This window comes from Pelophylax lessonae, assembly GCF_965119305.1.
Source record: "Pelophylax lessonae genome assembly, chromosome: 7".
Lineage (NCBI taxonomy): Eukaryota > Metazoa > Chordata > Amphibia > Anura > Ranidae > Pelophylax > Pelophylax lessonae.
Window position 1 is genome coordinate 135826986 of NC_138774.1, and position 14092 is coordinate 135841077.

Genomic DNA, 14092 nt, shown 5'->3' on the forward strand with positions numbered 1-14092 from the left:
GCTGATGGTTGGTACAGGACAATAAAATATGGAAGAGAGGTTGGGACTTTAAATGAGGCAAGTGGCACAACACTGGTAAAATGATTGGTGCATTGTACAGGACAATAACGTTAGGCAAATTTATGTTAAGAACAATTTTTAGGGGGAAATTACTGACCCTGTCTAGTTGTGTGATCCTGTAACTTCAAGATTTTTTTGAGTCACCTAAGCAGAACAATCAATAATCTAAATCTCCACTCCTAAATAATATAATATTGCAGCCTTACCTGTCAGAAGTTGAGTGCTATAAAATTGTATTCTTTCCTTGCACAGAAGTGTCAGGTGTTTACCGTCTTCAAAAACTGAGCAGAATGTTAGTTATGAAGTCTGAGCTCAGGTAGGAGGGAGATCAGCTTTCATGGATGCCTTAAAGCCACACACTGACTTTCCATTACTGCCTTAACAGGAGAATAAAAGTGAATCACACATTATCTCTGGGATATAAGAGGGGTTCTTATAAATACCCATTCCTTTTTGATTCTCCCTAGGAAGTCTTCCCTCCGTGATATTTGCTCTAGATTTGTATGGTGGATTGTACCTCTTTTTCTGGGCTCTGGCATGTTCTTCAAGACTGGGACTTTCAAAGTGTTGATGGAAAGACAGGAAACATGATGGTGAGTATAATTAATACACTGACACTGCACTTTTCTCTCCATATCTCCAACTTGTTAAATAATTTGGTGATATCTTTCCAGTTTATATTCATATGCAGTTCATGAAAGGATCGACAGATCTGGTCTGAAATCTTTAAACCTCAATCATTGCACCCAAATCCCACTTTTTCCCCATTTTCTGTTGTGGGGTCTTATCACAATCTGGAGGCACCCTTTGGAATAAATGGGACCCTGGATATCTGGTCATCCCTCCTTTGTGAATAAACAACGGGTACGTTTACAATAGTAAATAAGCACACACACCTAGGAAAAAGTCCTGCATTTAAAAAAATGTAATCAGTAAATAAATATCCAATATAATGACGCAGGAAACTGTCAGGAATAACATTTGCCACATTAACTAAAAGCAAATAGACATTTTTTTGGTCTGTCTGTGTCACCTGTGCCATTTTCTATTTCAGAGTCAAATAGAAACTTGCACATGTTTGCACCTAATTACCAGAGGGAATCCAGCAGTTTTCCATAGAAAACTGCTGCAGATTCCCAGCAGGTGGGACCTTCCATACAGGATGACATCAGACAGCTCATATCCCTCTCTCCTTGTGCAGTGATTACAGTACACAAGCAGATCCTCTTCCACCCAGCCATTCTGAGCGGAGCAGCTGGTGGGGACAGGCAGAGTGATCAGAGCATGCTGCTCCAGGTCTCTGTTCTCTGTGCTGGCTGTCACAGACATGGGGCTTGCTCCCTTTATATTATTTAGGAACAGCATCTGCTCCAATTTCTTATGTTTAGAAGAGTGGTGCAAGCTTGTTCTTGCACAACTCTTTGTTAATTCCCTCCATTATCCTTTGATGTGAATCCAACATGAGTCATGTTTTCCAGAAATGTAGCTCCGTCATCAATCAAGGTGAACCATGCCCACAGACATGACAACCTGCACCAGGATAACCGCCCACTGCCAATCTCCCATTGCAAATGACAGTTTCCAGGCTGGCTGTTGAATGTCATTGACCAAATATGATCATGACCATATTTGGCAAATGATGTCTACCACCAACCCTGGCTTCTTTGTTTATGTTCTGCAGATAGTTGGGGAGCTGCAATTTGCATATAGTAGTGACAGGGGAAGCAAGGGGAAAAGATCATTGTGACATGGGTCATTGTGTTTGTGTAATTTGGTAATTGGAGTGTCACTTATCATGCTTGATAATGGATCTACATCACTGGATGCCATAACTGTTTTATTTTTTTCTAACAAAATACTTTTTTTCTGAGGTGTGGGGGCTCTGAACCATACTAGGCCACATGCCAGCTACATTGGGAGGGTACATTACCAGGGTATGTAATACCACAACAAATGGATTACTTCTAGCTCCAGCAGCTCAAGGTTTGATTAAGTGGAAAAAATGTCAAAATCTTGGATTCAAGTGTCCACCTGAACCTTAAGCTCATCCCTTTTCATAGGTATCACAAGAGTTGCTAATTACATAAACGTGCAGTGCTTTCTGTTTATTGGGGCATCACATTTTATTTTGCTAATAATCTTATCTCACTGCAATTGAGAGGCCTATTTCAATGAATGTTCACTGAACCTGACCATGTTAGTGAGTAGTAATTTATCCTGTGTGGTTGCACAAACAGTTGGAAACTGGCCATAGATAGAGAAATGTGTCCCCGAGAGCACTAAGCAGGAAGACATATGCCCTTTCTCATTAATGCAGGAAAACATCTCTGTTTGCCATTTGCTTCAAATAATGTGTTGAATTGTCAGCACACCTTTAATACATTTCTTCCCACAGAGTAGTGGAAACTATTTTTGTTTTGTTTTTTTCAAAAAGTTGCAAATTGTCTCTGGGTTTCAGAAGAAGCAGTTGTTGCCTTCCACAGTTACCCAAGTACCACACTGGGCAGGAGTAAAATTGGTTATCTATATTTGAAAGACATTGCTAATAAAAATGATGATAATCAAAATGCAGTAATCCATAGCAACCAACCTGCTTGCTATAGTCTAAAATATAATTAGTTGCTAAGGGGTTGCTAATAACTAAACTCAGTGGCCTGAAACACAATACCTCTAGAAGTCCTATGCAATTACATGCAGCAACAGTTTTTAGGAATGATGTCCACTCCCCTGCCTGAGATACAACCACTAAGCAGTGATGGCGAACCTTGGCACCCCAGATGTTTCGTAACTACATTTCCCATGATGCTCCTGTACTCTGCAGTGTAGATGAGCATCATGGGAAATGTAGTTCCAAAACATCTGGGGTGCCAAGGTTTGCCATCACCGCACTAGAGCAATGGTTCTCCACTCTGGTCCTTGGGACCCACTAACAGGCCACATTTTTGCACATATAATTTTTTGGTTCTTTTTTTAAAAGATGAATATTCTCAATAAAATATAAATGTTTTAAACTAAAACAAATCTGCCTACTCAGTATGTGCCTTTAAAGTCCGCAATTCGCTGTTGGGCAACTTTTGTTGTACCAATCCTCCTCTTTTTTAGGAATGATGTCCACTGCCCTGCCTGAGATACAACCACTAGAGCAATGGTTCTCCACTCTGGTCCTCGGGACCCACTAAAAGGCCAGATTTTAAGTATTACCTTGGGGAGATGCAGACTAGAATACTGCAATCACTGAGCAGCAAATGAGATTACCTGTGATGTAATTTACTTATCTTGCAAACCTGGCCTGTTAGTGGATCCTGAGGACAGAAGTTGAGAACTAGAGGGAGAATGCACAAAGCTACACAATAAATACAATGCACAAAGTATAACCGCTCTAAGCACAAAGTATCGTATAAATTTGAATATTTTATACAATAATATTAAGCAGCAGCTGTAGTGGGAAAACACTATAAACAGAAATGTAAAAAGGAAGCTGCGCTAAATATGAGATGTAAATATAAATCTACCTGACAGACAAATATATGCACGAATAAATAAATAAATGAAATGAGTATAAATGTCCCAATGTTTGACACGACAGTGCCCAATTGCACCAAAAAAGTTCCAAACAGCAGCAGTAAAGATCTAGTGCAGAGTGCTGTGTGCAGGAAATGAATCCACCACCATGAATAGTGACTTCCTCCACTATTATCGTGACATGCTGGAGATACCCTATGCGCTTACCAGATCATGTATAAATATCAGCATCCAACTTATAATAAGGACATCAATGGATTCTATGGTTCATGTAGTGCCTCTCTCAGGATTGTCCACACAGTATGCAGAGATCCACGATATCCACCATACACCATAAATAGCCTCATCCAGATCGCAGAATACCTCTTACAGAGATCACAGTACTTCCCTTACAATGCCTTCATCAGGTAGATTTTTTTTTTTTTTTTTAAAACGATGTCTGGGCGCGACCATCTTGGATGTGGGCATCTGAAGCCGCAGCGTAATCTGCTGTGTCCTTCTTCCTGATTCCAGGGAGTGTTCTGGGAGTTCTTCCTGATTCCAGCCTCCTGGGAGTGATGACAAACAGTTCCCAGGATGCAATGCAAAGACGGAAGTGATTTCGGTGGCTCTGCACTAGATCTTTACTGCTGCTGTTTGGAACTTTTTTGGTGCAATTGGGCACTGTCGTGTCAAACATTGGGACATTTATACTCATTTATTTATTTATTCATGCATATATTTGTCTGTCAGGACAATAAATACAACGTTGACAATATAGCACAGGCAAGTCAAGGTGACCCATAGGCCAATTATTATTTTTAGGTAAAACCAAATAAATAAAAAAACGCCAAAGGTAATTTGTCCAGACAATGCACTATTGTTTCTTTTCAAAGAAGTGGCTGGACAAGTGATAGGTGACAGTTATGCTGTGCAAAAACACAAGAGCTTTTGGTTTAGGAAAAAGAAAAGCACTCTAGGATTTCATTCAAGCAGCTGAAGCGTGATCACGGAGTGCAGCTTCCTGTGATTCAATAGCAGCATTCTCTGACAGGGACCCACAGAAGCAGTGAGTGGGCTGTGGTCTGCAGCACACAAATCTGCCTTTCCTGCTGAATTTCTAGAAAACGTCACATTTCACCGGACATCAATTTAAATGCCAGTTTGACTATTTCATTCCACCTGCTAATCCAGAGACAGGTCACACATCACTACATTCTAGCTGCTGAGAACACCCACTTAGAAATAATTGGTGGACGGAAAGAGATGTAATTCTTGTGGGAATCACATTTGTAACTCCCCCTCTTCATCTTATTTTATCTGCCACTGAATGCCTGGTACAAAATGTGCTTCAGGTCCAAGTAGAGAAGAAGGGGGAGTTGTAAAAATCTGTCAGCTCTGAGCAATACTTTGGTTGTGCTTTTTCTTCTCATCTGGACTGTGATTTCTAAAAACTAGATCAAACTAAAGAGAGGTGATGTCCACAGCAGCCATTGGGATTCCTGCTGCTATTTTCTGTCCTGATTAAAAAAAAAAAAAAAAGGTTAACATTATATTGGGTGCTGCTGAGGGTAAAACGTTGCACTTTTCCTTGTAGAAGGCAGAGATTGGTATGGCACATGGAAGGACTAGAGCTATAAACAAAAGCATCACCAGAGCTTAGCCCCCCAGATCTGAACATGGCTGTCACCATATAAAGTTGTCTGTCAATAAATTAATGGCATTAGGCAATAGAGAGAGTTGTATTATTGAGTTTTCCCCCTTATCTCACTTGACATCTTAACCACTTGCGGACCGCCCACAGTATGTTTACTGCGGCAGACAGCCCCTCACAGGCAAAGCGACGTAGGTCTATGTCGCTCGCCTGTGAGGCTCCAGGGGGCGAGCGCGCGCTGCCAGAGGCGCGCTCCTGCCCCCGCTCATTCACGGACCCACCCGCACGTGTGCCCGGCAGACCCAATGTCCGCCGGGCACTCGCGATTGTCCGTTACAGCGGGAGAAAGGCAGGCGGCTAATGTAAACACAGCCGCCTATCATTCTCCCCTGTGTAAGAATAGAGATCATACGGTTCTGCTATGCAGAATCGTATATCTCTGTTCTTACACCACAAGCCACATCCAATCACAGTAAGAAACACGCCCCTAGGGACACACTTAACCCCTACTTCTCAAATAAAGTTAACCCCTTCCCTGCCAGTGTCATTTTTACAGTAACAGTGCATATGTATAGCACTGATTACTGTAGTAATGTCACTGGTAACCCCAAAAGTGTCAAAAATGTCAGTCAAGGGTCCGATCTGTCTGCCGCAATGTCGCAGTCCCGCAAAAGAAATTGCAGATCTTCGCCATTACTCGTTAAAAAAAAAATGACAAAAATCTTTCCCTTAGTTAGTAAACGCATTAACTTTTGCGCAAACCAATCAAAATACGCTTTTTGCGAACATATGTAGCAGAAAACAAATTGGCCTAAAATGTTGATTTTTACATTTTTTTGGGGGGAATTTCATATAAAAAAATGTGAAAAATATTGTTATTTTTGCAAAATTGACGCTCTTTTTTTGTTTATAGCGCATGATCAAAAAATCGCACAGGTGATCATATACCACCAAAAGAAAGCTCTGTTTGTGGGAAAAAAAGGACGTCAAATTTGTTTAGGTACAGCGTCGCATGACCGCGCAATTGTCCGTTAAAGTCACGTAGTGCCGAATCGCAAAATAGGCCCTGGTCAGGAAGGGGGTAAAATCTTCCGGGGCTTAAGTGGTTTTAAAGAGGAAGTAAACTTCCATCTTTAGGTTTTTCCTATAGGTACAGTAAGCCTATAATAAGGTGTATCTATAGGTAGTGTAAACATCTCATAAACACTCACTGTTTAGGGGATATTTACTGTACATGCAGCCAGTGAAATCACTGGCACATGTGCTCTGAAGGAATGTCCAACTGTGCCATTTCTTCAGAGCCCTGTGCCATGACCAGCGGCTTTGGCCAATCACAGAGCCAGAGATCCCGAACCCAGAAGGAAGACCTGGTGAAGAAGTATGCTGCCTCCAGCGATGAGTTCACATTGCTGGAATGCTTTGTTTTGAGGTAAGTTTCACATAATGTGCTAGCCTTTGCCTTGCAGGTAAGAAAAAAGAAAGTGCAGCAGTTTACAGCCACTTTAAAGCTGGGCTATGGGCAGATATAAAAGGCACAAACAAATGCAATCATTACTACGTCATTAAATGTATTAAATTTCAATGTGGTACATGGCTAAAGTGTGAGAGGGAGAAGATGCACAAGGAGCTAATAAGTTCACGTGCTGACAAGAAGCCTGCTGATAGGAGGAGAGAGCAGAGATAAGCTTGTCATTGGGCTGCTTCTCCTTTCCCTGTCCAATCACATGCTTGGGGTGAGACCAGAACGACCTGGGCTCAGTGCTGAATTATGCTGGAGTTTAGATATCTAGTGGCAGAAAAAATTGCTGCAGTGGAAATCTCTGGACTAAATGTAATTATTGTTGCAAAAGCTGTGTTTTTTTTTTTTTTTTAATGGGGTTCTCTTTTTTCTTTTGGTAGTTTGGCTGGAATTCTACTTTAACATGTAAGCTTCTGCTAGGTCTAGAAAATCCACTGGCCCCATTAAACATCAGGAATGTCATCTCTGAGGCAGTAACTGAAGCATTTTCTGGGACTACATCGGTACCTCTGGGGCAACAGGGACCTAGGTGGATAAATGCATTGTGTGCATAGTGTTGAACTCTACAGGGACGCTCCACTAGGCATTTCTGGGTAATTTTGTGACGTGCGGAAATTCTTCCCTGGTGGTTATCCTAAAATAGAGTCAGAGACAGAGCAGAAAGGCAAATTAAGACCTTAGAGAACTTCTGGGAAGGTTATGGTCCTAGAGTTTTGTCCTTTCTGTACCTTTCCTTTGTATTTTTTTTTTATTCAGCTGCTGTGAAATCAGATATAAAGGCGAAATGTAGGTAACTATATTTGCTTATGTCTGCTTTTAAGAGAAATAAATTAGTAATAATAGGCCTGTGTTATGTAATAAAGACTGCAACCTACAGTTTTTGGTGTTTACTGTGGAAATAAAATAGCAAATGCCCACAATGTCATTTCAACCCAATAGTATACCTTGCTTGATTTTTGCATTACAAATGTACAAGCATAGGTCGCTGAGTCTGTGAGTTCCTCGTGCACCTGATGAAAATATACCACACAAATACAGGACCCCATACAAAGGGTAAAATTTTCTCCACTGCTGATGCCAAACAAGCCCTCTTCAAATGTCATCCTGTATTTCTCTCCACCACCCACAGTCCATCCGGCCAAGAAACAATCAGTTCAGTGATCACTACTTTGTGTGAAAGCAGTCGAGAGGGAGAGAGAGAGAGAGACACACACAGAGCCCTGAGTTAAGTCTCAGGCAAAGTTACATTGATGCAGCAACGATTTGTGCACTGGTGCCAGCATCAAGAAACCTGCATTCTTTGCTTCTCTTATAAATAATGCTTGCTTTCATAATCCCTAAGACAACCTTTGCTATCTGCGCTTGCTTTTGATGCCTGAAATCTGCTTATTCTTTCTTTCCCACTTCCCAGCAGTCCTGTGCCGTCCTGTGTTTTTCTATCAAAGTATTCTACTTCTATTAACCACTTTATTTCTGAGCTTTCATACAAATAGCATTTATTGAAAAAAAAAATATATATATATATATATATATATATATATATATATATATATATATATATAAATATACATAAATAAAAAAAAAAATATATATATATATATATATATATATATATATATATATATATATATATATATATATATATATATATATATATAAAATAGTTTGTGCAGATATGCAGTGTTTTGGGATCTATGCATTATACACACATATATATATATATATATATATATATATATATATATATATATATATACTTCTATTAACCACTTTATTTCTGAGCTTTCATACAAATAGCATTTATTGAAAAAAAAAAAAATATATATATATATATATATATATAAATATACATAAATAAATTAAAAAAAAATATATATATATATATATATATAAAAAATAGTTTGTGCAGATATGCAGTGTTTTGGGATCTATGCATTATACACACACACATATATTAAATATATATATGAAAAAAAAAAATAAATAAAATATATATATATATATATGCAATGCATAGATCCCAAAACACTGCATATCTGCACAAACTACTATTTTTTGCTAAAAGCCTCTTATTCTTTGTAATTGCACCAAGGATTGATTTACTAAAAGGCATTGATGGTGCAGTAACCCATAGCAACCAGCCTGTACTTATTTTTTGGAGGCCAGACTAATTTTACCTGATTTTGGAAATTGTTGTGCTGGCCTTTTTAATATCATTAAGTATTTCAATAAAGAAAAAAAAATGTGTAAATTGCAGTTAACTCTAGCAGTCATTTATAAATCATCTTTTACTGATCTGACTACCATAAACTGAAATTTGTGTGTTAAGGATTACAAGTCTTTAAAAAAAAAAACATTATTTCCTTGCATTTACTCTGGCAAGCAAGGAGTTAAAACTGAGCTCCCCAGGCACGGTTTATGAATCTTTGCCAATAAGAGTTAATGAGCTTCTAGCCACAAATAGGTTAAAAGACACCACTGACACTATACAGAGTAATTGCTGTAATAATCATCCAAATATTCTACAGTTCAACACAGAGATGATTTTATATGGTCCACACATAATTACATCTAGACTACAGGACCTAACTCACAAGTCCTCCCAGTGGTCCCATTAGAGGACAAAATCGCGTTTGAGGATGAAAAGCTGTCCATCAAATCCTGTCTTTTCCCTGCCCCTTCTCATTACAACTTGCCAAAGGTCAGTTGGGCATCCACAGCCCATCCACATGAGTCTGGGAATGCAGAGGCACATTAACTCCTTTATCTCCAGGCTTCAGCACGCAAATCCCACAAAAGCATCTAGGGGCTTTTTCTACCTTTTCTAAACAGTTAACGAACCATCTGACATCAGTGGAATTGCAAATGATCTGGTGTCAGCATTTAGCAGTCAACACACAAACAGTTAGATAGAATCAGCTACTATGTACATTAGTTTCAGCAGGTCAAACATGCACAGTAATTAATACAGACATGCATATCGCTCCTGATTACAAAGATTTCCAATGCATATGCTGCACAGATGTACATACCAGGCAAACCAGAGCAGGTGATACACACAGAAATTGCTTGTATGCATCTGTGCATAAGGATGGGAAGTGTGTGGGGGGGGGGGGGGGGAGGGATAAAAATAAAACAAAACTCACAGCATTTTCCTGAATGTAGTGCAGCTTATAAGTGATGCTCAGGAGTATTTGAGGAAGAGGGAGGGGGTTGTGCAGCCACTGTCCTCTTCAGACAGTCAGAATCCAAGGATCACAATGAGTTTCACACTCCCTTTCCTATAATGAAAGGGACAGATCACATTTGAGCTTTACAAGAGAGTACAATAGATAGGCACAACGTGTTTGCAGTGCTCCCCCAGCAACAAATTTCCAGAGCGTGACGTCATCCCCCTCTCAGTCTGAGGGAGCCTGCAGAACAGAAGGGTCTACAGAAGCCCCACTTATAGGAAAGCAGAGAAGGGAAAGCAAGCCACGGTGAGAACTACTGCCAGTCACTGCAGACTCCCACTCAGATAACTTCTTCCCACATCTCCCCAGAGATCATGGACGAGGACAAATGAGATGAGCCTGATTTCTCTGCTTTGATATGCAAACCTGCATCGGACCTGCAAAGAAGAACAACCTCATGCTTTCCTGATGCGTGAGTAAACAGTTCACATTGCAATATATTTTCTATGCTTATACTGGGAAATACAATGTAACATTAGGGATCTGCTTGAGAATAAGGGCATGGGGGAGTTTGCAAAGCCCTACTCAATTATTATGATTTATTTAAGCATCCTCTGCATATATTGGGATTTCTAGCTATATTGCAGTTGCAAATGTGTTTCCTTTTCTTTTATTTTCAAGGTTTTAACGTAGGTACCAGATCTTGGATCTGTGGGATATAAAGATGCTGAACAGCATTTTGTTGCTGAGTGTTATATCAGTGACTGCGATCTTAAAGACAGAGAGTCGTAAAACTGCCAAAGACATATGCAAGATTCGCTGTTTGTGCGAGGAAAAGGAAAATGTGCTAAATATCAATTGTGAAAACAAAGGCTTTACCAGTGTCAGTTTACTGCTTCCACCACAGTCTAGAATATACCAGCTTTTCCTAAATGGCAACTTACTAAGCAGGCTGTACCCGAACGAGTTTGTCAATTACTCCAATGCGGTGACTCTACATCTAGGCAACAACGAGCTGCAAGAGATCAGGACTGGAGCTTTCAACGGGCTAAAGACACTGAAAAGATTGCATCTAAATAATAACAAATTAGAAGTATTAAAAGAAGAAACTTTCCAGGGCCTTGAGAGTCTTGAATATCTCCAAGCAGATTACAATTTCATCAGTGTCATTGAAGCTGGGGCTTTCAGCAAACTGAATAAATTAAAAGTATTGATACTGAATGACAATCTTCTGCTTTCTCTACCAAACAACGTCTTTCGCTTTGTACTTTTAACCCATTTGGATCTGAGAGGCAATAGACTTAAAATGCTGCCCTTTGCTGGTGTCCTTGAGCACATTGGTGGGATCATGGAGATTCAGCTGGAGGAGAACCCTTGGAATTGTACTTGTGATTTGATTACACTGAAAGCATGGCTAGATACCATTACAGTGTTTGTTGGGGAGATTGTTTGTGAGACCCCCTTTAGGCTTCATGGTAAAGATGTCACTCAGCTTACCAGACAAGATCTGTGCCCCAGGAAAAGTGCCAGTGATACAAATCAAAGATCCGTTCACCCAGCTTTTCCAGATACCCGTGTACAAAGGATGCCTCCAACATTTAACCCTGCAGTAACCCCAACCAGACCTCCCAAGGCCAGCAGACCTCCAAAAACTAGAAACAGACCCACTCCTAGAGTAACAGTGTCCAAAGATAGGCAAATTTTTGGGCCTATCATGGTTTATCAAACCAAGTCTCCGGTTCCTCTAAGTTGTCCTGAAACTTGTGTTTGTACCTCACAAACCTCTGACAGTGGCCTAAATGTTAATTGCCAAGAGAGAAAAATCAGCAACATATCTGATCTTCAACCTAAGCCAAGCAGCCCAAGGAAATTGTACCTCACAGGCAATTATTTGCAAACTGTTTATAAAACTGATCTTCTTGAATTTGGCTCCCTGGATTTGTTACATTTAGGAAATAACCGAATTGCAGTTATACAGGAAGGTGCCTTTTCCAACCTCACAAGTTTACGTAGACTTTACCTTAACGGCAACTATCTTGAAGTACTCTACCCCTCTATGTTTGATGGTTTGTTCAGCTTGCAATACCTTTATTTAGAGTACAATGTAATTAAAGACATTTTCCCACGTACATTTGATGCTCTGAGCAACCTACAGCTCTTGTTCCTAAACAACAATTTGCTGAGATCACTGCCTGATAACGTATTTGGTGGCACAGCCCTGACAAGGCTAAATTTAAGAAACAATCACTTTTCTTACTTGCCTGTAAAGGGAGTTCTTGATCAGCTCACGGCCTTCATCCAAATAGATCTCCAGGAAAACCCTTGGGATTGCACATGTGATATTTTAAGTCTTAAGAACTGGATTGAACAATCAAGTTCAACTGTGGTTGTCCAAGAAGTAACCTGTGAGTCACCACTGAAACATGCTGGGGAGCATTTAAGGAGTATGCCTAAGGAGACAATCTGTCCAGAAAACCCACATTTAGCTGATGCCACTATGTTATCATTTAATCATAAATCCCACACACCACATCCTTACAGTGTATCACCAAGCCCCTACCCTGAATTGCACTCTGAGGTTCCACTGTCAGTGTTAATTTTGGGATTACTAGTTGTTTTTATCCTGTCCGTGTGCTTTGGGGCAGGGCTTTTTGTCTTTGTGCTCAAAAGACGGAAAGGGGTACAGAGTGTTTCAGGCAGTAGTGCAAACAATTTAGATCTCAGTTCTTTTCAGATCCAGTATAGTTCATATAATCCCAGTTCCAATGACAAAACTGAGGCTCATGTGTACAACTACATACCACCACCTGTTGGGCAAATGTGCCAAAATCCAATTTACATGCAAAAAGAAGGAGATCCTGTTGCTTATTACAGAAACCTACAAGAGTTTAGCTATAGTAAATTGGAACACAAAAAGGAAGATCCAACTGCATATACAATAAGCACAACTGACCTGCTGGAAAAGTCCTGCACCCCAGCAGAACCAGAACTTTTGTACCAGAATATTGCAGAGAGGGTAAAGGAGCTGCCTAGTGGAGGGGTAGTTCATTATAACTTTTGCACCCTTCCCAAAAGGCAGCTGATGCCTGCATATGAGTCGAGGCGTCAGAATCAGGACAGGATTAATAAAACTGTTTTATATGGCACCCCGAGAAAATATTTTGCTGAACAATCTAAACAGGAGCATCTCTTTTTTCAAGGAAAAATGCAGTCAGAGCCAGATTACCTTGAGGTTTTGGAAAAGCAAACTGCAATAAGTCAGCTGTAGGCAACATTTCTCAACATTGCTACAAGCTTACTGGTTATATGAAGTGTCAGAAGCAATTGTGCATACACTGTATGCCTTTTTTATGTTACACAGGTACAGATACATTGCATTACCATCAGCTTTGGGAACAATGTATCTTAATTTTCTTTTTATTGTTTATTCTTTTTAAATTATTTCTTTATTTTACTTTTAGAAGCAGTCTCCTTTAAATGAATGTTTGCTTTTATTACCAATGTTTTTATCTTTTCTTTTACATTTTGGTTTCAACAAGATTGAATTTGATCTAATGTTCTAAACAGTAGAAGATCTCCAAAGATCTCAGTGAACTGAACTTTTCTATGTAAATAACATTCTGTTTTAAATCAACTACCAACTGCAGCCACTGGGCGTCACTTGTTTGAGTTAAAGTGCCTTTGCACTTTAAATAACCTAAATTTTGCTTTTAGCTTTTATACCACGGATATATTTTATTGTGCAGTATTTCTGAAAGAGAAAAAAAATATATTATATATATATATCCCCCAAAATAAGAGGTCACTTTTGTATTTTACATTGCATTGATAAAAAAAAAGTATTGATTTTACAGGGCAAGAAATTAAAAAAATAAAGAAATGTTTAAATTGTGTATCTCTTTCTGAAATGTAGATGCAAAACTATAGATTCATAGAAATTAAATGCTTCTTTGAATATATATATATATATATATATATATATATATATATATATATATATATATATATATATATATATATATATATATATATATATATATATTATATATCAGTGCTATTGCTTAGTTTTCATTTCAGCTCTACTGATGTTAATTGTTTTAAGACTATTTTCCTAATTAAAACGGAGTTAAATAACTGAAATACAATTTTTGTCTATTAGCTTTACATATTTTTATTGATTGCAAC

General features: G+C 39.1%; 1 protein-coding gene across 1 annotated transcript; it reads left to right on the plus strand.

The window, feature by feature from the left end:
• Positions 1 to 10014: 10014 nt before the first annotated feature.
• Positions 10015 to 13821, plus strand: SLITRK2 (SLIT and NTRK like family member 2). Its single transcript, XM_082262983.1, has 2 exons — positions 10015 to 10379; positions 10589 to 13821. Exon 2 carries the CDS (start codon positions 10632 to 10634, stop codon positions 13173 to 13175), a length of 2544 nt encoding a protein of 847 aa, XP_082119109.1. The 5' UTR covers positions 10015 to 10379; positions 10589 to 10631; the 3' UTR covers positions 13176 to 13821.
• Positions 13822 to 14092: the final 271 nt, after the last annotated feature.

Excerpts from the sequence above, each read along its gene's own strand:
- SLITRK2 (XM_082262983.1), top strand. The coding sequence starts at position 10,632 with ATGCTGAACAGCATTTTGTTGCTGAGTGTTATATCAGTGACTGCGATC.